The sequence below is a fragment of the Phyllostomus discolor genome, chromosome 14 (genome assembly GCF_004126475.2).
Source record: "Phyllostomus discolor isolate MPI-MPIP mPhyDis1 chromosome 14, mPhyDis1.pri.v3, whole genome shotgun sequence".
NCBI classification, from domain to species: domain Eukaryota; kingdom Metazoa; phylum Chordata; class Mammalia; order Chiroptera; family Phyllostomidae; genus Phyllostomus; species Phyllostomus discolor.
Genome location: NC_040916.2, coordinates 45,127,937 through 45,151,091, shown reverse-complemented (window position 1 = coordinate 45,151,091; position 23,155 = coordinate 45,127,937). Strand labels below are relative to the sequence as shown.

General features: G+C 43.0%; 2 protein-coding genes across 6 annotated transcripts in view; one reads left to right on the top strand and one right to left on the bottom strand.

Moving 5' to 3' along the window:
* PIP5K1A (phosphatidylinositol-4-phosphate 5-kinase type 1 alpha) overlaps positions 1 to 7,791 on the bottom strand; it is a 41,168-nt gene extending 33,377 nt beyond the window's left edge. For 3 of the 5 annotated variants that reach the window (XM_036015844.1, XM_036015845.1, XM_036015846.1), the window contains exon 1: positions 7,228 to 7,760. In XM_036015844.1, the coding sequence (XP_035871737.1) occupies positions 7,228 to 7,306 (79 nt within the window). In that variant the 5' untranslated portion in view covers positions 7,307 to 7,760. Of the gene's footprint in view, positions 1 to 7,227 lie in introns of all 5 variants that reach the window. The other 2 variants (XM_028502466.2, XM_036015843.1) reach the window with 2 other exon arrangements.
* Positions 7,792 to 11,044: 3,253 nt separating this feature from the next.
* Positions 11,045 to 23,053, top strand: VPS72 (vacuolar protein sorting 72 homolog). Its single transcript, XM_028502864.2, has 6 exons — positions 11,045 to 11,270; positions 14,873 to 15,025; positions 15,202 to 15,316; positions 15,705 to 15,881; positions 21,993 to 22,137; positions 22,485 to 23,053. Exons 1-6 carry the CDS (start codon positions 11,154 to 11,156, stop codon positions 22,858 to 22,860), a joined length of 1,083 nt encoding a protein of 360 aa, XP_028358665.1. The 5' UTR covers positions 11,045 to 11,153; the 3' UTR covers positions 22,861 to 23,053.
* Positions 23,054 to 23,155: the final 102 nt, after the last annotated feature.

The window sequence follows — 23,155 nt, the reverse complement described above, 5'->3', positions numbered from 1 at the left end:
AACTCTAAATGTACTAAGCCTCATCTTGATAACACACAGCCTTTATGCAACATCCCTGTAACTAGTAACAATCTCTCTGAACCTCAGTTTCTTAACTTAGAAAATGAGAAGGTTAAATTATAATGTCTCTACACTTTCCCCTAGTAATAAACTTTTGTTTCTGCTTCTGCCTCTACTACAAGGCAAATTTTACGGTCCTCAGGCTTCAGATATGTATCCCTTGGCATTAAACTTTGTCTGAAAGTATCCAAGTCCTTCGAAAGATCCAGATGTCCTGGATAAGTCACCCGTGACAGAGAGATATCTGAGATTTGTGACAAATTGCCGCCTCCTAATTCTATTTCCAAACCTGGCTCTATCTTGAAAAAGCAATAAATCTTGCTGGATTGGAATGTACATGTTTCAGTAGAGAAAGTCTAAAGTGAATGATAGATACATAATGAGCTTTAATTACCCCAAAATGCACTTCAAAACAATTACCTACCCCCACCCCCCACTGCAACGAAATCATTTGGCCATCCCTTTTCTACAGGTTCTTCTTAATGAAAACTTGAAGTTTCCCAGGCTTGTTTACCTACAAGGTACACAAGAAAACTAAGATACTCTAGCTAATTACATGTTTATCTTTAAAAAAAAAAAAATCCTTCCCATTCTTTCCCAACTTCCCTTGCTTACCTTCTCCTTAGCCCACTCCCCATCAACAACACTGATCCTTTAGAGCTTATTCGAAGTTAATTCCATATTGCTCAGTTAAGTATACAAGATAAATAATAAGATATTGAACTCTGTACTAGGAACCTACCATCCTCTCTTTTTGCCAGGGTCTTCCTCAAACTCCAACAGTAAGGAGTCTTTTAAAGAGTTACCTGTTTATCAATTAATACACATTGTACACAGCCATTACAAATAAACAGAATAAAATTTCACAAGAAGATAAAGAAAAAATGATTAGAGACAAAGTTTAAAAAGATGGAGAGGTTGGCCCTGGCTAGGTAGCTCAGCTGATTAGAGCCTTGTTCTGATATGCCAAGGTTACCAGTTTGATCCCTGGTGAGGGTACATACAAGAATCAACCAATGAGTGCATGAATAAGTAAAACAAATTGATGTTTCTCTTTCCCTTCCTCCCTCTTTCTAAAATTTAAAAAAAAAAAGAAAGAAAACATTAAAAGACAAAGGGGCTTGAGAAAAAAGTTCACTTCACCAGAAAACAGTAAAAGAAACAATCAAGCGCCTAAGAACCCTAGCCAGGTGGTTCAGTTGATTGGAGCATCAACCTGTGTAGCAAGAGGTTTGCAGCTTGATTCCCGGTCAGGGCACGTACTTAGGTCTCAGGTTCAAACCATGGGTTGATTCAATCCCTAGTCGGGGAGTGAACAGGAAGCAACCAATGGATTTTTATATCTTATTTATTTTTTTAGACAAAGGAGAAGGATGAAAGAGTGGAAAAGAAACATCGATGTGCGAGAGAAGGTTGCCTCTTGCACTCGTTCAATGGGGGATCACCTGGCCCGCAACCCAGGCCTGTGCTCTGACCAGGAATGGAACCACAGACCTTCAGGTTTGCAGGCCAGCACTCAACCCACTGTGGGTGGTATCCCACCAGCCAGGGATACATGTTTTTAACTAACATCAATGCCTGTCTGTCTCTCTCCAAAAAAAAAAAAAAAAACCAAAAACACAAAAAAAACACAGAGCCCTGGCTGGCGTAGCTCAGTGGATTGAGCACAGGCTGTGAACCAAAGCATCGCAGGTTGGATTCCCAGTCAGAGCACATGCCTTGGTTGCAGGCCACGTCCCCAGTGGGGACCACGAGAGGCAACCACACACTGATGTTTCTCTCTCTCTTTCTCCCTCCCTTCCCCTCTCTAAAAATAAATAAATAAAATCTTAAAAAAATTCTCATAATCTTCATTTTCAAAAAAAAAAGCAATAAACATAGCCACCAGTAAAGATTTATTTAAAAAGAGAGAAGCTCATTAGAGATACAAAACAGGATCAACACATGTAGAAACCACACATGTTCTCTTGAAAGGAAAGGGTGGAGAAGTGAAGTGTAATAGGGGAAATAGGCTAGGAAGGGGTTTCCTTTAGGAAACACCATTAGTCCACTCTCTGAAACTGAATGGTGGGCTGGGGTTTGAAACAGAGGAAAACAGATTCTCTTTGCCAGGGTATGAGAAAATAGCATACTTCCTAAAGTATACTTTTATCCTTCATCAAGAAAATATAACCAGTAAAAAGAAGAAAGAAGATGATAATGACAACTTTGGTCTTGTTGCTTTCTTTACGTCAAGTAAAAGTATGCCTAAATCCTAGGAAATATCCAATTTAGATGATAAAGTACCCACCTTTCTTCTCTCCAGTTCTGTCTTTGTCCTAGTGTTATCTCTGTTGTTTACTGAACAGGCCATAGTTTCCATTATATTATCAGAGAAAAATAGGCTAATAAAATATATAATAGCTAGTAGCGAACACATATTTAAGCAAAGTTATTAATTAGAAGAGTTTTATATCAACCCAGCACAGCACAGAGAAATTAACAAGCAAAACATATTATCCTGCTATTCAAAGCTCAAGCAGCAATGGCAGAAATAGATAGTTAATCAAAAACAATGACATTCTGCCCTGGCCAGGTGGCTCAGTTGGTTGGAGCATTGTCTAGTACACCAAAAGGTTTCCATTTCATCCAGGGTCAGGGCATATACCTAGGTTGCTGGTTCCATTCCCTGTTGGGGCGCATAGGGGAGGAAACCAATGGTGGCTTCTCTCTCACATCTATGTTTCTCCTTGTCTTTCTCTCAAATCAGTATCTTTAGGGAGGATTTCAAAAACAATTTTAAAAATGACATTCTGATGTCAGTTTTCTGGCAGAATATACCAAGGGGACAAAGAAAAGGAGGGGGTCAAAACACCCTAAAAAGAAAGCAAACAGAAAAATCTCTCCCTCCTTAAAAATCTCAACCAAATGTACTTAGTGACTATTCGACATTTTGTTCTATCTTTACATTTCCTAATTTCAGTTTACTCATTGCAGTAAACTGGCTTAAGTGGCATTACTTTCACTAGTATAGAAGAATTGAAGGGAAAGGGGTCAGCCTATAAACAGTGTACACTGTACACAAAGAAAACAAACAAAAACTCTCAAAAAAATCCCTACTTTTTGGAGTTATCAGATTACAGCACAATTTACTGGTAGGGACCTGCTGAGTAAACAAAGCCACCAGAATCAATCCTATGTCCTCTGAGGCTTCCCTCAGTGGTTAAGAAAAAAGAGAAAGGAAAAAAATCATATATTTACCTCCAAATCATCATGCTTATGATAAAATCATGTATGTAAAGGATGATAATTTCAAAAATGTTCTAGTCTGAAGCAAAAGAAGTTACTGGTTCGTATCTTCTAAGATTTCGAGTACTTTTTCTTGAGGACTCACATGTGATTTTATCACACAGTTCTTATTTCAGGGGAGCAGTGTACACCTTCACATTCTAACTTTTCTAACTCCTCCACTAACTTCAAATCAAGTCTCTAAAACAGAAATACTTTACCTGCCTTCACTGTAGTAAAAAGGGGACTCAGTGGCTGAATTTCAAGCTCTTGACGGACTAGTCAAACTACAAATAGAGAAACAGGCTCTCTCTACACTAGTGTAACAGATGGCCGTGCTGTCGACAGCCCTTTATCAGGGCTGATTTTATTTTTTAAGTGGTGCTGCCACAGTCCTAATAATGGGGATTGGAGGAAGAGGGAGGAAGAGAAGGAATAAATTTCCTTTACCCACCAAACAGCTGAAACTAGATGGCAAACTACATCATTTTTTTTATTAACAACCAGTAAGTATTCAAAGTGATAAAAAGCAAGGACCTCCATCCAAGATTACTCTACCCAGCAAAGCTATCATTTAGAATTGAAGGGCAGATAAAGTGCTTTCCAGACAAGGTAAAGCTAAAGGAGTCCATCATCACCAAGCCCTTATTATGGTATATGCAATGTTAAAGGGGCTGACTTATTTAAGAAAAAGATCAAAACGATGAACAGTAAAATGATGACAAACTAGCAGCTATCAACAACTGAACCTAAAAGACAAAAACAAAAAACAAACTAAACAACTAGAACAGGAACAGAATCATAGAAATGGAGATCACATGGAGAGTTATTAGCTCTCCATTAGCAGGGAGGGAGGAGGGGGGAGGAGGAGAATGGGGGAAAAGGTACAGGGATTTAGAAGCATAATTGGTAGGTACAAAGTAGATGAGAAGGTTAATAGAATGGGAAATGGAGAAGCCAAAGAACTTATATGTGTGACCAATGGACATGAAAAAACTGGGACAACTGTTAATAGCATAATCAATAAAATATACTTAAAAAATATGGCTGAGCTGTTTTGCACTGAATAAAGTTAAAAAAAAAAAAAAAACATGATGGCTGCTGTAAGCTGACATTCATTTGTAACTGCTTCACCCAAATTCCAAACACGGTTAATTACTCCAATGGGAAAAGGTGTCAAACATCGCCAGGGAGTGGTTTGCTCTACCCTTGGTAGTTCACTTGTCAGCAGCATAAAAGACCAGCTCTGGCTTAATGGCAAAATAGTCTAGACAGGGGACAACTATTCTAAATAACCTGTCCCTCCTAACTTGAATGCCAAAAGATTTTGAGCCTCCAAAGGTTATGAGTGGCTTATTTAAAACATCAATCAATCTACCCTAAATCCTGACATTTCTTATTTTGTATCCATTTTCAATAATGCCAGAGAATCTTGCTTCTAGTTTTAAGACTCGGAGTTTCACCAAAATTTAAGCGAGTTCAGAGAAGCATCTAAGAATAAATTGGTTTTAGGATGGTTAAAACACAACACACACACTCCTACTTTGAATTTCTACAAAGCTAGCCTTCTAGCTTTTCACGATTTAGGAAACCATAAGCCATCACTTATTCCTGCCAATGTCCTATTTCTCTAGGTACCATCCAGACTGAGCACCAGTCTCCCCTAATCAACAACAGAAATTTTTAATAGCTTCCTTTGCATCAAACATCCTACACTCCTCAAAAACATATCCTTAAAATGGAATATTCTACTAAATTTACTAAACCCAAAGCTAAGTGAACATGCAAATACACAAAATGTTAATTTTAACACTTTGTGTATTTGCACAGAATAATCCCATATTTTCAGGAATAGTTATGAACAGAATTTCTCTTAATTTCTTAATCCAACTGTTTCAATATTTGCCAAAAAAGCAGAAAAGGTGGGTATAAGAAACAAAAGTTCTATTAAGAAAAGAATCTAAAGTTACTTATTTTGGGTATGTTTACACCTCGACTTCAAATACTGTATTAACACACCAGAGTCAAGGTGCTGTAAAGTCCACTGAAACACAATATGTGACTCTGGTGAAAACACAGTAGAAAAACATTCATTACAGTCTGACTTACTAACTGCTAGCCCTAGGATCTGACAGAAAACATTAAAAAAAACCCACACAAAAAAAGTGACATTTAAAAAAGAGGGGATTCAAGCAGTAATAGAGATTGGAAGAAGAGGAAGACGTATCAGTAAGTGAAAAAGAAATACTTCCTTTTACTCCTAAATTTGTCCACCTGGCCAATACTTCCATGAGCTGGGGGCTGGGTCAAAATCTGGGATATAAACACAGGGCTTTTAAGACTAACCTGGTTTAAAAAAAAAATAACCCTATTTCTAATAGAAAAAATACCTGACTTGATAGTAATTTAAGGACTACACATAACCATTCTTCTTTCTTGCATTGGAGGAGGGTGGAAAGGCGCTTTAAATTATGGGCCTATAATACACACACACAAAACTATTATTTTTACATTATCCTTTTTCACACTTAGATGCACCATGACTTGTTTTGGCTCTCTAATGCTTTCACAGGAAGAGCAAAAATCACCTCTCAAGAAACTAAAAATAGATGCACATAAATAAAACTGCAGCTTATGAAGAAAATATTTGTGACCATTATCAGTTCCTCTGAGCTGGGGTATGAAAGGTGGAACTCTCTATTTAGCCAATTCAAAATGGCAAGGATTCAAACCTAAGCCCCGGGAAATGTCAACATCCCAAGTCATGCATTCAACATCTGGTAGCTCCTCCTGTTCACAGTGTCCAGGCAACAGTCACTGTGGAACACCAGACATTTCGGATGGAAGCTCTAGAACAGTTTCTGACTCAAACTCCCCCCGCCACATCCCAACACCACACATTTTCCCTCCTACACACAATCTGTTTCTTCTCTTGTGGGCTCTTCACCCTCCCTCAACCTTCAACAGTCCCTGGCTCCATTCGCCAAGTGCTAATTTCCTGATAGGCCCCAGCATTCTCCCAGTCTATTTCCTATTATGCAATATTCCCCCACAGCACTCAGAGCCACCCTGCCAATTCCATCCTCCTCAGGCCTAATTCCTAGCATCCCCCCTGTCGGCCTCTACTGCAACTCAAGCAAAACTACATCATTCCACCTTCTCCACCTATTTTTTAGGGTATTTTAACCCTAATTTCCACATTCCTCAGGCCTTCAACACTGTCCATTCCTTCTCGAAGTTGGTAAGTCTAGATATAGAAGTCACCCAGGGAGTATGTTTGACAAAACATGTATCGGTGAGCACGCGCGTGGGGGAGGGGGAGGCCGGGGGCACCAAGAGAGAAAGAAAGTACGCATTAGGAGCAGTCTCCGAGAAAAGAGACGTCTCCATTAACTCCCACCCCCAATAAAATTCACAATTCCCTAAACTCCCCAGCAATCAAAATCGTCCCATCACTCTTCAATACCGTTTAAGTCCCACGGCTTCTCTTTCACATTTTCAATTGACCTCACAATCTTCCTGGATTCTACCTGCCTCTCATAATAAGTAATTTCCTCTCTACTTGTAAAGCCCCCTTTCCTTTCCCTTCCTTTCCTTTCCTCTACTTCCTTTGGTTTCCCTGCCCTTCCTTTGATGCACCCCTGACCCTACTTCTTAGTCCTCAACTCGGTCTCCTCCAAGACAGCCAACGTTTTTGACAGCTTCCCTTTTCTCAATCAAATCAATCTTTTCCTCAGACTGCCCTGCCCGCTCAGAAAGCCCTGCTAGTTAGAAGCCCAGCCTTCTGTTCTTACAGGCAGCTCTTAGGACATCCCCAGCTACAGGTAGCCTTCTAAGTCTCGCTCGTGCTCCCACCGCACAGCCGTCACCAACCCCCTCTCCACGCCCCGCCCGCATTACCTGAGGACGAGGCGCTGGAAAGAACCCCGGCATCCACGGATGAAAACCCCACCGCCGACGTCCCAGAGGCAGACGCCATCTTGGCAGCCCCCTCCCCCTCAGCGGCCTCACTCCCTTTCAATGGGGCTCTTCCTCTTCTCGGAGTCGAATCTTCCCCACGTCTCTTCCCAGAGACCGCGTTCTGACCGTCACCTTCCCGCCCCCTCCGGGGCCTCTCTCAGACACGTCGGGCAGGCTCCCGGACCAGCTCAGGGCCGCACCACTTGGCTGGCATGGGGACAATCCACGTCTCGCACCCTCTCCGCAACTTGAACTGCTTTCTGCGAAAGCTATTTTTCCCTTTCACAAGGGGGTAGGCTCAAGCCGGCTGACGAGAACCCGTGTCCGGACCTGACCACACCTAAAAGAATGAGGGGGCGTGAGAAGTCCCGGCAGAGCGAACGCCCCCTCCCCCTCCTCCTAGCCACAGCCTGTTTATCGCCCAACTCCACAGCTCCACTCCTGGTGGCCAGAGAAGTCCGAACACTGCGCATGCGTTTAACCTAGTGTTCCATCCCACACAATGAGGCGGGGAGGGCTTGAGCGGAGCAAAGCCAATCCAGGGGCTACTAATGGTCACATGATGCGGGTGCCTGACAGCCTAACGAATCCTGGGTTGAATACTTAAGCGCCCGGGACTGCAGACAGGCCCTACGGTGGCTCAGTGGGTCAATTTAATTTCGTTCTTTGGACGAACTGGGTTGTGTTGCCTGAGCTCATTATGTGTTGGCTCGGCGGTCTCTCTCAATTTTACAACCGGATATCCCGACAGATGTTTTAGGGTTAAGTCAGGACTTGAAGCAGTCGAATATAATAAGCCATAATAAACCATCACATGCCACCAAGTATACTTCCGGCTCCACTGTCTTGTTTACTATTTAGTTTAACTCGCCTGCGTGTCTTGCCTTCCTCTGACATTCGAAACACATCTACACTTTGTTTGCCTCAAGCGCAATGCTGGGCATAGTGATAGAGTTCAGAAAATATTTGATGAATGGATGAAGACATGTCAAAAGAGACAAGGAAAGTGTTCAGACCACAACACAATCTTCCCACGATCCCAGCCCTTAGCCTCTGTTATCTATGCTCCAAAGGGCATGGAGACATACAGAGAAACTGTCCTTTGAAGTCTAGTCTTTGTACTAACCCTGCACTTAACAAAGTACCTTGAAGGTTGTGACTCTCGTAGGGATCTGAAGACCTGTCTTTCTCTAACAAGGCTGAACTGCTGGAGAGCAACCACTGTATTCTGTTCACTCTTGCATCTTCAGCTACTTTGATGATGTGACTTTGTACATGGTAGAGCCTCAATAATTATTTGTGGAATGAATAAATGAAGAAGAATGGGGGAAAAATTCTAGGTATGGTAGCCCCCAAGATAGCCTGGTTATCCTCTATGCAGATTCTGTCTGGGTCCTCAAAAAGGAACCTAGGACCTGGCTCCAGAGACTATCCTAAGGCACTGACCACTCACTGCCTTTTACCCCTCTCTCATTAAGATCTAAAATAATTGCTTCCCTGCTGCCACCTGCTGGATTATTTATTCATCTTCATTTGGATAATGAAGGCTAGGCAAACTTGCATTTCTAATTCCATAGCAATGGAATTGGGTAGCATTGAAGTATTTTATGATTGCCTATACCTACGCCCCCCACCACCGAACTAAACAGTACAAAAGCTAGACAGGTGAGGACACACTGTCTAGCATAGGATTTGGCTTATAGATATTCAACAATTATTTGTGTAATAAATTATCCTTGTTTCCATAAAAGACATGGAGTTGCTACCATTTCTTGACTTATTTTAGAATTCAGCTACAGAGGTAAAGCTGTTTCTGATTTTAACACTGGAAATAGGCCAATCATTAATTCACTATGGCAGTATGTCAAACAGGGAATTTTTTCCCTGGGATTTGATCTATGAAGTTGATTTCAGTTGTCCCAAAAGAAGAAATCCCTATTTTACAGCTTCTTACGGGTCTTCATTTCTCCTTTGGGGACCAGAAAAATGGCTACTGTTATCCTACTACCTTGTGTTATGTCATTCTGTTTACTTGTTTGTTTCCCTCATAAGACTGAATATTTCAGGGCAAAGATTACATCTTATCTGTTTTTATATCTCAAGGAACTGGAATAGTGCCTCAAACAGAGTAGGTACTCAATACATGTCTCCTGAATATATGAATGGATGAAGGCAAAATTCAAAAAGGTGGGCTAGTGGTGTCTCCCATCTTTTCTCCCTAAATCTTGTCTCTGCTCCTGCTCCCACTCAATCGCTGGAGTGCTTTGAGTCACGAAGCCGCTGTTGCCCAGTAACATTCCTGGCATAGCAGAACGTCAGTGACATTACTGGGTGTGGAAGTGGGAGCAGAACAGGACATGTTGGCTTGGTGCCTCCAAGGAAATGGAAAAGGGAGTTCACCAATATGGACTTTGGAAAAGGGGAGGCAATCTGGTGATCTCAGAATAGGGCCACATATACAGATTTAAAGGACATAGTGCACACACACAAAATGCTTTATTAAAGTGAACTTCATGTCTTACAGCAGTTCCTAAGGCCAGACTGGAGGGGCTAGGGGCTACCAAGATCAATGTTGAGGCAAAATAAGAGGATGGGTACCTAATTCATTCAATTAGCTGTTCATTAATTCATTCACTGAATTAACATTAGCCCCATCGATGTCCCAGGCACTATGAGGGTTCCCGGTATATATAGATGAAGATAAACTCCCTGTCCTCAAAAAGATCACAGAGTAATGAGAGAGGCAGATACATAAATCATTAGAAAAAACATAATAGGTGCCATCATAGAGTATATACAAGTGCTATGGCTTGACATCCATATTTTCTGAATTTAAAAAAATGAGAAGAAACATTGACACATAGTCTTGACAATACCGCAGACTATTTGAAATTGGGACACTTCTAAAGAATAAAGGAGGTGTGATTTCCACGGTTATGAGAACTGTGCTGGGAAGAGAGGAATAGATGTGCAAAAAGACTCACTCTCCTATAGAATTATAATTTTCCAAATAGACAAGAAAGAAAAGGGATTCTAAGGAGAAAGAACAGCATGGATGCATGACAGAGAATTGGGCATTAGGGAGTGATGCTAGAATAAGATGATGTGGCAGGAGGTGAGGGTAAAAAGGCAGGGAGAGGCTAAATTATGAAGGCTCTTGAGTGTCATGTTATCACCTATTAAACGTCTCTTTGCATACCAGTTTACAAGGATTATATCTCTCAACCTTCTCAACAACCTTCAGAAGTAGGTATTATTATTGGCCCCCACTTGACAGATGAGAAAACTGAGATTCACAGAGGTAAAGCAACTGCCCAAAGTCACAAGGTAGAACCTCTAAGTTCAAACTCCAACTCAGGTCTGGTTAGTGCTAAGGCTCTGCTCTTAGCTATACTACCATTCTGCCTCAAAGATTTTGGACTTTATCCTGTAGATGACAGGGAACCATTAATGATATTTGAGAAGAGTAATGAAGTCTGAGTTTTTAGAAAGGTTCCTATTGGTTAGCAGAATGAAAAATGAACTGGAGCAAAGAAAGACTGGCCTCTTCTAAATGAAAATGTGTTGATTCCCAAATTCTGGACTTAAGATAAAAGGGGAGCGTCACGAGTCTAATCATCACAAGCCAGGTCTGCACAAGTCAGGGCAGGGAGCTTGGGGGTGGTGTCTGTGCAGGGGTGGGCGGGGCTGAAGAGAAAAGCCGGTTTAGGGGGCGGGACTAGGATCCCCTCGGCGCTCTGCTGCTTCTGCCTGTAGACGACGGGCTTCCGCCGCCTGCCGCCCGCAGGTAGTGGTGCGGAGCGCCGAGCTCCGAGAACCGCGCAGGGTGAGGGGCTGCTTTCAGCCGCGCAGCCTCGGTAGGCGATATGAGTTTGGCTGGCGGCCGGGCTCCCCGGAAGACCGCGGGGAATCGGCTTTCTGGGCTTCTGGAGGCTGAGGAGGAAGATGAATTCTACCAGACGACTTATGGGGGTTTCACGGAGGCAAGAGCCGGGCCCAGAAAGAGGGAGGGAAAGAAGCTAAAAGGAGTCCTGAAGGGAGAAACCTCGGACAAAGAAGGGGGCGGGGAATAGAGAGGAGCCTTTGCAGTTGAAATCTCCGGACTGGGTGGGCGAGTCTTGGGGTGCGGGGGAGATACAGTGGAGTCCTAGAAGGGACAGAGCTCTGGACGACGCAGGGGTAGGGAAGCTGGGAGCACCCCATAGTATGGCAGAAACCTGTTTCTCTAGGTTTCTCTAGTTGAATATCTCACCGCACACCTGTCTAGCACGCGTGAGGCCCGTCGTCATCACGCGGTATATAGGTGTTGGTCCACTCCCCAGAATAGAGGGGCTTAGCCTACCCTCTTTTAGCTTTCAAATATCAATGTAAACGTCTCCTTAGATAACCCTTCCTTGACTGTCCAAAAAACTGTCCTCATTTATTATCTTCATGGAACATTTCACTTTGTAATTAGATTTGATTTGCTTACTTGTTTATGCTTTCGTATTAGTTTGTAAGCTCTGTAGGGTTAGAGATGGTCTGTTTTGCTCAACAGTATACATTCAGTGCCTAGTCCAGTGTCTGGATTGGGTTGACATTTGTTAAATTTGTATTGAATGAATCTATCCATTGTTTAAATGTGTGTTGAGCACCTACAGCAAGCCATGCACAGTGATAGGCTTTAGCAAAACAATATTAAAAACACTACTTTGTCCCTATATATTTCAGACCCCAGTGGGGAGCTAGCTGGGTTAACACTTTAAAGTGTGTGGGTAAAATAAGTGGTTAGCATAGGGTGCTATGGGAACACATGGGAGCCAGAGTTGTTAGTTGGATGGGAATCCAGGGGAACATATGTTCAAGCTGAGGACACTGAAAAGTAGGCCTTGACTGGGTGAAGAGCAACAGAAGTGAGAACTGGGAAAGGAGAAAGGTTAGTCCACTAAGTGGGTGGCGCAGGATGTGTAAAGGCCCTGATCCTGCTCCAGGACCTGCACATCTGCTCTCATTCTCTAGACCTGAAGGAGAGTAAAGATGGGTAAGGATGGAGGGAATAGGCATGGGCCAGAACACGCAGGGCCTTGTGAGCCATGGTAGGGTTAAGGAGCTTTGCTCTTCACCCAGAGGATTGAGAGAATGATCAAATTGACACTTCAGAAGGATCACTCTGTAATAAAGAGAATGGTTTGAGGCGGGCAGTGGGTGTAGGGAATCATGGACAGGAGAGTTCAAGAGAAATTAAGGTAGTCGAGTCCACAGGACTTGGTGACTGATTGGGAGTCATAACTTACACAACCCTAACCAGCTAGTTTAAAATAGAACTTTCTCATCCCTCTTCTAAAAGTCATTATCCTATTCCTGTCATTTTACGAGTCATTATTTAATATGTACCCGTCATGCTTCCAAAAAGGATTTAAGGAGGCTTATGATATAAACAAAAAGTAGGAACAGTAAAAATAGAGACAGATCAGAAGTAATTGTACCAGGAGCTTCTGCATAAATGGTAATAGCAATTGATATTAAATTTAGCTGTGCGAGTCCTGGCAGTCAAATCCTGAATTTCTTTTTTTAGTAAGAAAGAAGCATATAAGTTCTTTAAAAGAGACAAAACTTGTTCAGCATTAAATGCTAGGGAGAATCACCTCCTAATGTATAAGATATAAAATAACAGGGGTTTGGTAGATGATGTAAAAACATTCTCTTATCTAATCATGTCTATTAACGGCCCTCAATAAAAGCCAAAGGAATGGCAGTAAATCCGTAACTTAGTGAAAGCATTTTGATTGGGCACTAACCTAATGTGTAATTGAACTACTTCCCTCTGGTGATGTGACTTAATACCAGTTTAGAGCTGAGGGGATTAATGCGCTCCCAGGCTGTCTTTCACAAACATCATTTGGGAGGAAATGATGGTCATCAGTGCAAGATAGAACGCTGGCAGGCTTGGAGTATCAACTGTCTCTGTCATTTGCTTGCTTTGGCAGTGTGTGTACCAAGATTAGCCCATTAGTCTGCATCATTGATTGAAGAGAGCCACATGTTTCAGGTGCCACACCCACCCAGTCAACTCCTCTGCCCCTAGTGCATTTTTGCCCTTTCTTTTCTGACAAGGCCGCCATCCTAACCCTAATCTGCATCACTTCAGGTCTAGGCTGTACTCCACGTTCTCTACTCCAGCTCATCTAATCACCTCCAGTTTGTATAACACCCACTGTGCACAGTTTTCCTCTCCCATCAAATCTTCAGTGGCTCTCCACTCTACAGACTGGATTTTTGCAGTGTGTAACACATTCCCATGTGTAATGTGCATCCATGTTTTCGGCCCATACTTTCAGGAAAAAATATTTTGTTTTAATTTTTTAATTCAATTATTTTAATTTAGATACTTGTTTTTTTGCATTATAAAGGAATTTTAGCATTTTGAACTTGCAAATATTGTTAATTGCTTTCTAGAGTTACACTTTTAATGCATAAGCATAAATAAAAGAATGGAAAACATTTATATAGATATGGAATTAGTACTACCCATGTATAATGTGCATCCTTATTTTTCCCTCAAAAACTTGGGCAAAAAGGTGCACATTATGCATGGCAAAGTACAGTAATAGTAATACCCAACTGTTTTTCTGTCCCACCACGCCTGAGGAGTAAGACATTTCTCAATAACTTTGGTTTACTTCAACAATGATTATTAATGCTGGGATAAGTAAGGAGAGGATTGAGAACCACTGGCCTGAAAGTTAAAGTCATAACTTTATTAACCTGACACTTAAGTTTCTCTATAGATTGATCAATTGTTTTCAAATCTTATAGCCCTGTAGGGTATCAGTTAATGTTGGAAAGAGGCTATTTTGGAGCAAATACAGCCAGCTAGGAAGACTTCTTACTAGAGGTAAAGCTCTGCTTTACTTGGGTCTAAATCCTTATTCCATAAACATGCTATACACAGTCCTGCTTCTGCTTTGTTCCTGCTGGTCTGTCTACCCATAATTCCCTCTTTCCTCTTGGCTGTCTAAATACTACCAGTATTTTAAACTGTGGCTCAAGTTCTCTTCACTTTTAACAGTCTAAAACAGGAGTCTGTACACTACAAACTACTAAACAAATCTGGCTCATTACCTGTTTTAATCTGGCTCTTTACAGAAAAAGTTTGCCAACCCTTAATCTAAAGGAATGCAGCCTGAAATTTAAACCTTCCTTGGCCACCAGTCCATAGCAAGTATGGCTTCCTCTGAACACCTGTAACATGTTATTGCCATCTGGTACTTTATATGTTGCCTTGTATTAACTTCCTTTTATATTTATGTTCTGCCCTCTACTGGACTGTAAGACCCCTTAAGGTGAAGACCAAAACATAATCTTTTTGTACCCCACCACTTATCATGGTGTGCTATAGGTGAAGAACAGTCAGTCGATGTTGGAAGGGGTGGTGCCGGAGCTAAAGGCCATCAGCTAGGAAAGTTTCTTTCCAGAGGAAAATGAATGGCTGGGTTGGGAAGGAGAGTGGGGCAGTCCTGTCAAGAAAGCAAAGAGATGCTGTTCTTCCTGGAGGGACATTAATGACTCCGATGCCAGCGAGAACCTCATCTCCCTATGTCCTCAGGAATCAGGAGATGATGAATATCAAGGGGATCAGTCAGACACAGAGGATGAGGTGGACTCTGACTTTGACATTGATGAGGGGGATGAACCATCCAGTGATGGAGAAGCAGAAGAGCCAAGAAGGAAGCGCCGAGTAGTCACCAAAGCCTATAAGGTACAGGGGAAGTCCTGGTTTTCTCGGACTTCCCTAATTCCTGTTTTCCCTTCCATCAGGTCCCAGTACTCCCTGTACCAGTCCCATTTCCTCCAGTGCTAGTTTTCTCTCAAGATTCTCATCTCCTTTCTCCTTATCTCTCTGTTCCTTGGTGTCTGATTCCAATCTGTTCCCAGGAGCCTCTCAAGAGCTTGAGGCCTCGCAAGGCCAGCACCCCAGCTGGTAGCTCTCAGAAGGCCCGAGAAGAGAAGGCACTGCTACCTCTAGAACTCCAGGATGATGGCTCTGACAGTGAGTGGGGATGTTTGGGTCAATTGACAAAACTGGAATATGATGATAAAAGTATCAGTGTCAAATTTGCTGAAGTTGATAACTTATGGTTATATAAGGAAAATCCTTATTCTTAGGAAATATACACTGAAGTATTTAGGGATAGAGAGTCATGATGTGTGCAACTTAACTGTGATTATTCAGAAAAAATAAATTATATAACACATACAATGCAGATGGGGCAAAATGTTAACAGTGATCTGGGTAAAGCATACATGGGTGTTCTTTGTGCTACTGCAACTTTTTTGTAAGTTTGAAATGATTTCCAAAACAAAGTTTTAAAATAAGAAAAAAAATAAGGAGGTAGACATGAAGTCAAAGATTTCTTCCTCTCTGATACCCTTCCCAGGTCGGAAGTCCATGCGTCAATCTACAGCTGAACATACACGACAAACATTCCTGCGGGTACAGGAGAGGCAGGGCCAGTCACGGCGGCGAAAGGGGCCCCACTGTGAGCGGCCGCTGACCCAGGAGGAGCTGCTCAGGGAGGCCAAGATCACAGAGGAGCTCAACTTACGTTCACTTGGTCAGTGTATGGTTTGAGAACAGTGGGTAGAGGGGCTGAGGAGCATGAGAAAAGAGGAGGACCCAAAGAACTGGACAGGTGGAGATTTGGGACAAGGGAGTCAGAAGAAAAAACTGGGGATAATAAATGATTAGGAACAAAGAACTAGGGAGTTATAAAGTCTCTGAAGAACAAATAGTGTTGAGGTACTCTAGTATAAAATAAGGGTTGTATAGAACTGAGTTCAAGTGCTAGTTCTTCTGTTTAGTTGTGCTGTAAGACTGCAGGCAAATAACTTACTTGCATCTTGCTTTCTTTGTTGACAATGGGGTAGTAATGTCTGTTTTAATGATCAGGAGAATTAGAAATTCAGTAGAATCAGTTCATGAGATAAATTGCTCTAAAGTAAATAAATGTTTAAATCTCTTCAGTTTATGGGCTTTTGGGTACACAATCGTATAATATATTGTACAAAAACATACCTTTTTTTGTATAGTTAGTCTCAGATCATACGAGGGTACACAAGAAGTAGAGGGGACAGAAGATTTCATATACTCACTCTGGATCACACTTTCATTGAGTGAAATAGTGAAGTAACAGGTAGAATCACCTATAGTATTGTTAATTTTCTCCATTTCTCTGAATCTTTCTCTCTCTCTCTTTTAAGATTTTATTTTTTTAGAGAGATGGAAAGGGAAGGAGAAAGAGGGAGAGAACATCAATGTGTGGTTGCCTCTCCTGAGCCCTGCAATGAGGACCTGGCTGCAACTCAGGCATGTGCCCTGACTAGGAATTGAACCTGCAAGCTTTTGGTTTGCAGGCCCGAGCTCAGTCCACTGAGCTACACCAGTCAGGGCTTTCTCTCTCTCTCTCTCTCTCTTTTTTTTTTGACAAGCATATATAATTAAAAATGCATAATCCAAATGTGATTTCACTATAGAGTGGAAGATTGTTTACCCACACTATCTGGGATCCAAGCCATTCCAGTTTAATGATAGTTTTGAAATTTAGACAACTTAACCGCAAAGACCACAGTGATTGAGAAAAGATTTAGTTCCTTTCCAACATCTTCAAGGTGTATTCTCATGACTTTTTTCCCCATCATATTGGCTTCAAAATGAGAAATCTTTGTTTTGTTATAAGATTTTATTTATTTATTGTTAGAGAGAGGGGAAGGGAGGGACAAAGAGAGGGAAGGAAACATTGATCAGCTGCCCCTCACACACCCCGACTAGGACTGGACCTACAACCCAGGCATGTGCCTTCACTGATAATTGAACCAGTGACCCCTCACCTCGTGGGACAACACCCAACCAACTGAGCCACACCAGTCAGGGCAAGAAATGTAATCTTTATCAGCCAAACATAAATGACTGAGAACCATCACAAACAATGAGATCACCTCAATGTCCCTGATTTCAATCCGCATTCTTTGACTACCTTGATTAGTTCAGACCACTGTCAGGAGAGTGACTCCCAGGCTTCTGACATCAGTAGCTGACGTAGTAGGCAACCCCACAGGGGCATGTTCAGCAGTAAGTCCACTTTTGAACATGATGAATTTGAAGCATCTGTGAGCAATTTATATAGTGCAGGGAGGTCAGTTAAACACACAAATTTGGTGCTCAAACAACAGTTCTAGGCCAGAAATATAAATTTGGAAGTGTTTAGAATATGATAGTAATTGATGACATTAGAGAAAGCATAGAGTGAGAAAAGAAGGCAGGCCCAAGAGAGTGCTGTAAACTCCAAAATGTGATGGTCTACCCTGACTGGTATAACTCAGTGGGATGGGTGTCCTGCAAACCAAATGGTCACTGGTTTGATTCCTAGTCAGGGCATATGCCTGGATTGCGGGCCAGGTCCCCAGTTAGGGGCATGTAAGAGGCAACCAATTGATCTTCCTCTCATTTTCCCTTCCTTCCCACTCTCTAAAAATAAATAAATACAATCTAAAAAAAAATAAATGTGAAGGTCTTTTTTAATTTAATTTTTTTTAGTAAAAAATTAAAAAGGGGGGAGGGAAGGAGAAAGAGAGGGAGAGAAACATCAATGTGTGGTTGCCTCTTGTGTACCCCCTACAGGGAACCTGGCCTGCAACCCAGGCATGTGTCCCTAAGGGGAATCGAACTGGTGACCCTTTGGTTCTCAGGCCCGCACTCAATCCACTGAACTATACCAGCTGGTCTTGTACAAAAGGAGAAGCTCAGAGAAGAACCTATGGTGTGGCCAGAGCATTGGAGGACTCCAGAAGAGTTTGTCTTAAGAATGCCAACGAAACAATGTTCCCAAAGAGAGTAGTAACTGCTGAATGCTTATGAAATGCCAGTTAAGGGGGAGAACTGAGAAGTGCCCATTGGTTTTGGTGACATGGATGTCAGAGATGACCTTAAGGAGCTCTTTTTGAGTGCCAAACCATGTTGAAATTGGTTGGGAAGCCAAACTTCGTAAGTTTGGCTATGAAGGGTAGGAGAGGCACTAGAAGCTATGGTGGGGGGCAGGGTGTCTGGGGTCAAGATAGAGGTTGGCCCTATTTTTCTTTCTTTTGTTTTAAGATTTTATTTATTTAATCGTTTTTTAGAGAGGGAAGGGAAGGAGAAAGAGAGAGAGAAACATCAATGTGCAGTTGCCTGGGGGTCATGGCCTGCAACCCAGGCATGTACCCTGACTGGGAATCAAACGTGCAACACTTTGGTTCGTAGCCCACGCTCAATCCACTGAGCTACGCCAGGCAAGGCGCCCTATTTTTTTTTTTTCTTCAAACATAGAGGGACTGTATATTTGATGAGATGCAGCTGAGTTTAATTAGAGAAAAAATAGTGAATAGTGAAGGTAGTTAATAGTGAAGGTGTTTGAAGCAGTGAGGGGTGAAATGGGGGAAAGGTGGTGGGGCTAAAGCACAGGTGGAAGAATTGGCCAAAGGTAAGAGGAAGGGAGGGTGGGTGGCTTATAGCCGTAGGTTTGTAAATCCAGAGCAGGACATTGCAGTGGTTTCCATCTGATGTCCCTTAGGCACTATCATCTATCAGGTGTCGGAGGTAGAGTTGGAAACTTCAGGAGTGTGAAGAGTGTTTTAAGTATTGTAGAGATGGGATCATCTGCTGGTGGCAGGGGTCTATTGAAGTTTGAGACCACGAATGTGTGGTGGTTCCATTTGACCTGTTGTATAATTTTCTCTAATAGCACTCAGCAATCCAGGCCTGGGTATGGGAGTTTACATTGACAAAGAATGACTAAAATGATAGGTTGAGGAATCTTAGCCCCATTTAAAAAGGAAAACAAGCCCTGGCTGATGTGGCTCAGTGGATTGAGTGCCAGCCTATGAACCAAAGGGTCACCGGTTTGATTCCCAGTCAGGGCATATGCCTGGGTTGTGGGCCAGATCCCCAGTAGGGGGTGTGCAAAAGACAACCACACATTGATGTTTTTCTCCCTTTCTTTTTCCCTTTCCCTCTCTAAAAATAAATAAATAAAACCTAAATAAAAATTAAAAGGAAAACAAAGGCTGGAAGGGGCTGATAGAATGAGGAGAACCCATGTACAACAGGTGCTGAAGTAGAAGAACAGAGATATCTGCAGGGTAGTGGAGCAAACAGACCTGAAGGATAGTATGTTGTGGTCAGAACCTGGATGTATGGTTTTGAATTATTTCAGAGCTGGGGCAGTTTCAGGTGTCGACAAAGTCTAGGCTGTAGCTATAGCAGAATGGAGTAACTAATGAATGTATCATGGACATACCTTGTTAAGAGATGAGGTTGTAGCCCTAACTGGTGTGGCTCAGTGGATTGAGTACTGGTCTGTGAACCAAAGGGCCGTTGGTTCAATTCCCAGTCAGGGCACATGCCTGGGTTGTGGGCCAGGTCCCTGGTGGGGGATGCATAAAAGGTAACCACACAGTGATGTTTCTCTCTCTCTTTCTCCCTCTTTTCTCCTCTATAAAAAAATAAGTAAAATCTTTTTTTAAAAAAGAGAGAGATGAGGTTATAAAGAAACTAGGGGTGTGGTGTTGAAGGGGCTACCTGTGTGTACTTTGAAGTTACCAGGGTGACTGAAATGACAAGAGTTGGGAACCATTGCCAGAGTCTTCCATGAGTGAGGGGGTGACTGTGACTAAGAAGGAGAAGGTAAGCTGGATTGTGGGCTCAGGTCTCAGAAGAGAAGGGAGTGTGTAGGTGGGTAGAAGAGCAGTGATCTGAAAGCTTCAGTGTGGGGCTCAGTAGGACGCAGGCGTACCGCGAGTGGGATGTGAGAGGATGAGCAGCCTCTACCAGCGGGCTGCAGGGAGCGTGGTGGCCTCAGTAGGTGACAGGTTTCTGGCAAGACATGTTGTGAAAGGAATGCTCAGTGAGGGAGGTTGCAAATGAATTGGCTGATTATATAGAGAGCAGGAGTTCCGAGAGTGCAAGGAAGTGTTCGAGAGAAGGAGGGTTGGAAGGTTGGCTCCAGGGAAAGAAAACAGTATTATCAGGCAGAATTTGAGTACGCAAGAGGTTAAGTTACTTGAGGGGTTTCTAGAGGACTCTTCTGGTTAGAGTTTATTTAGAGGTTTGTGTTCACAGTACTCACATTTAACAAGGAAACAGAAACTTGGAGTTAATTCAGAGGAAAGGAATCAGGAATATTTTGCTCTGTGTATGCATTGACATATTTGTTGAGTGCCTGTGATGTGTGGAATGCTGCATGACTTGGATAATTTGTAGGTAATATGATGTCCTGGCTGCTGTGGCTCAGTGGATTGAACGCCTGCCTGCAATCTGGAAGGTCACCGGTTCAATTCTGGTCAGGGCACATGCCTATGTTGCAGGCCAAGTCCCCAGTTAGGGGTGTGCGAGAGGCAACCGATTGCTGTTTCTCTCACATGTTGATGTTTGTCTCCCTCTACATCTCCCTCACTTCCCCTCTCTCTAAAAGTAAATAAAAATCTTAATTTGTAGGTAATATGAGCCATAGTCACTGCCCATAAAGAGAAGACATATATACAACAGTAAACTTCCATAGAGCAGTGTCATAGGGTCCACCAGGGGGACTGTGGTGTAGTAGAGAGGTGTGCCTCAAAGGAGCAATTATTCAGTTCAGCTGTATGTGAGAATGCAAACTCAGGGTTGCCAGATTTTCTTATGATTTTTTAAGAGACACCAGAAATCTCTGTATTTAAAGTAATTATCTAATTTTTAATGTCAACAACTAATTCAGATTTTTCTCTTTTTTTTTAAGATTTTATTAATTTTTAGGGGGGGGGAGAAGGAGAAAGAGAGGGAGAGAAACATCAATGTGTGGTTGCCTCTCACATGTCCCCTACTGGGGACCTGACCCAAAACCCAGGCGTGTGCCCTGACTGGGAATTGGACCGACGACACTTTGGTTCGCAGCCCATGCTCAATCCACTGAGCTACACCAGCCAGGTCAAATTTTTCTTTAAAAGACAATGCAGATCAAACAAAATACTTAAGTGAGCTGCCGGCTTTCGATCTCTGCCATGGACTGTGATAAGTACAGTAACAGAAGAGTGTCTTAGGCTCTGGGGTGGCAAAAGGAGGGAGTGACTCAGAGCTACTATTGCATGAGGAATGGTTCAGTGGGATGGGTGTTGTGATCAGCCTGGAAACACATGGACACTAATTTTAAGTATTTAAAGGACTGTCGTGTGGAAGACATTAGATTCTGTTCTCTGTGGCCTTAAAAGGTAAAAAAAAAACAAAAAACACCAAAAACAGTGTTATCAGACATTTGCCTATTTCAGCTCAAAATAGGAAGGTACTCTAATGACTAGAGATGCCTAAAGATGTAATGTGCTGCCTGGGATGGGAGCAAGTTGACAGGGCAATTGTGGGGAGTATGTGGGGAATTGAGCAGGCTCCTCATCAAAGGGTCCCTCCAACTCTGAAGTCCTGCAGTTCTGGGCGGGCGAGGGGCCAAGTGGACTTGAGAAATGGTGAGCAAAGAGAATATCAAGAGGGGCAAGCAGAAAATGTTTGAGATGGGAGATGCTAGAGGACCCTGGAGGACTTGGATAATGGGCTTGGTAGGCAGTGACTAGACAGCCAGGAAGATAATTGAGAGATTGTAGGGCAGAACTGGAATGTGGGAAGAGGGGTAACTGACCATCCTCTCATTCCTTCTTTGACCTTGAAGAGACATATGAGCGGCTGGAGGCTGACAAAAAGAAGCAGGTTCACAAGAAGAGGAAGTGCCCTGGGCCTACAATCACCTATCATTCGGTGACGGTGCCGCTGGTGGGGGAGCCAGGCCCTAAAGAAGAGAATGTCGATGTGGAAGGGTGAGTGACTCTCTAGAGGGAAAGGGAAGAGAGGTTTCTCCCTTCTCCCAGCTTTATTTTCAGAACCCTACCTCCCTTGCTTTCCTCGAGTAGCTCTCACTGACACTTCAATATATTTCAGATTCTTCTCCCCTTCAGCTCCCTGTCTCTCCCTTGTAGCCTCTTTTCTCTCTCTCTCTGTTTTTCCTTCCAGCCCAGCTTTCTTTTTCCGTCTGTCCTTAATAGACTCTCTCAGAATGTCACCCTCACTCTGCCTCCTCCTCTTTCCTCACCTCTGTGATCTCTTTTTTTTTTCTCTCTTGTTTTCTGTTTCATCTCTTTGTGTTTTTCTCTGTCTTTTCCTTCAGACTTGATCCCGCTCCCACGGCTCCCCGTGCCGGGGCTGGACCCGTCATCCCTCCTGCTCGCTGCTCACGCACCTTCATCACTTTCAGTGATGATGCGACATTCGAAGAATGGTTTCCCCAAGTGCGGCCCCCAAAGGTCCCTGTTCGGGAGGTCTGCCCGGTGACCCACCGTCCAGCCCTCTACCGGGACCCTGTTACAGACATACCCTACGCCACTGCTCGAGCCTTCAAGATCATCCGTGAGGCCTACAAGAAGTACATCACTGCCCACGGACTGCCACCCGCTGCCTCCGCCCTGGGCCCAGGCCCACCACCTCCTGAGCCCCTCCCTGGCTCTGGGCCTCGAGCCTTGCGCCAGAAAATCGTCATCAAATGAAGAGATGTCTGTTTCTTAAAACCTCTTTCCTGCCCAACTCGGGCTCTCAGTGTCCCCCCTCCACACTCCATTTCTCCCTTTGTCATCTCTAATCTTTGCCCAGCCCTTGTCTATATTTCTTTTGCCATCTTTTCCCCTAGTTCCTACTGGTTTTGTTGTGTTTTTTAATCCAATAAAATAGAAGGATCCCTTTTGTCTGATATCTAATCTAGGGTTGGGGGCAACAAGTATTTGAATACCTGAGTATATGTGGGTCTTTATATTTGTTTAACAGCTGCCCTTTTTAAATTGTCAA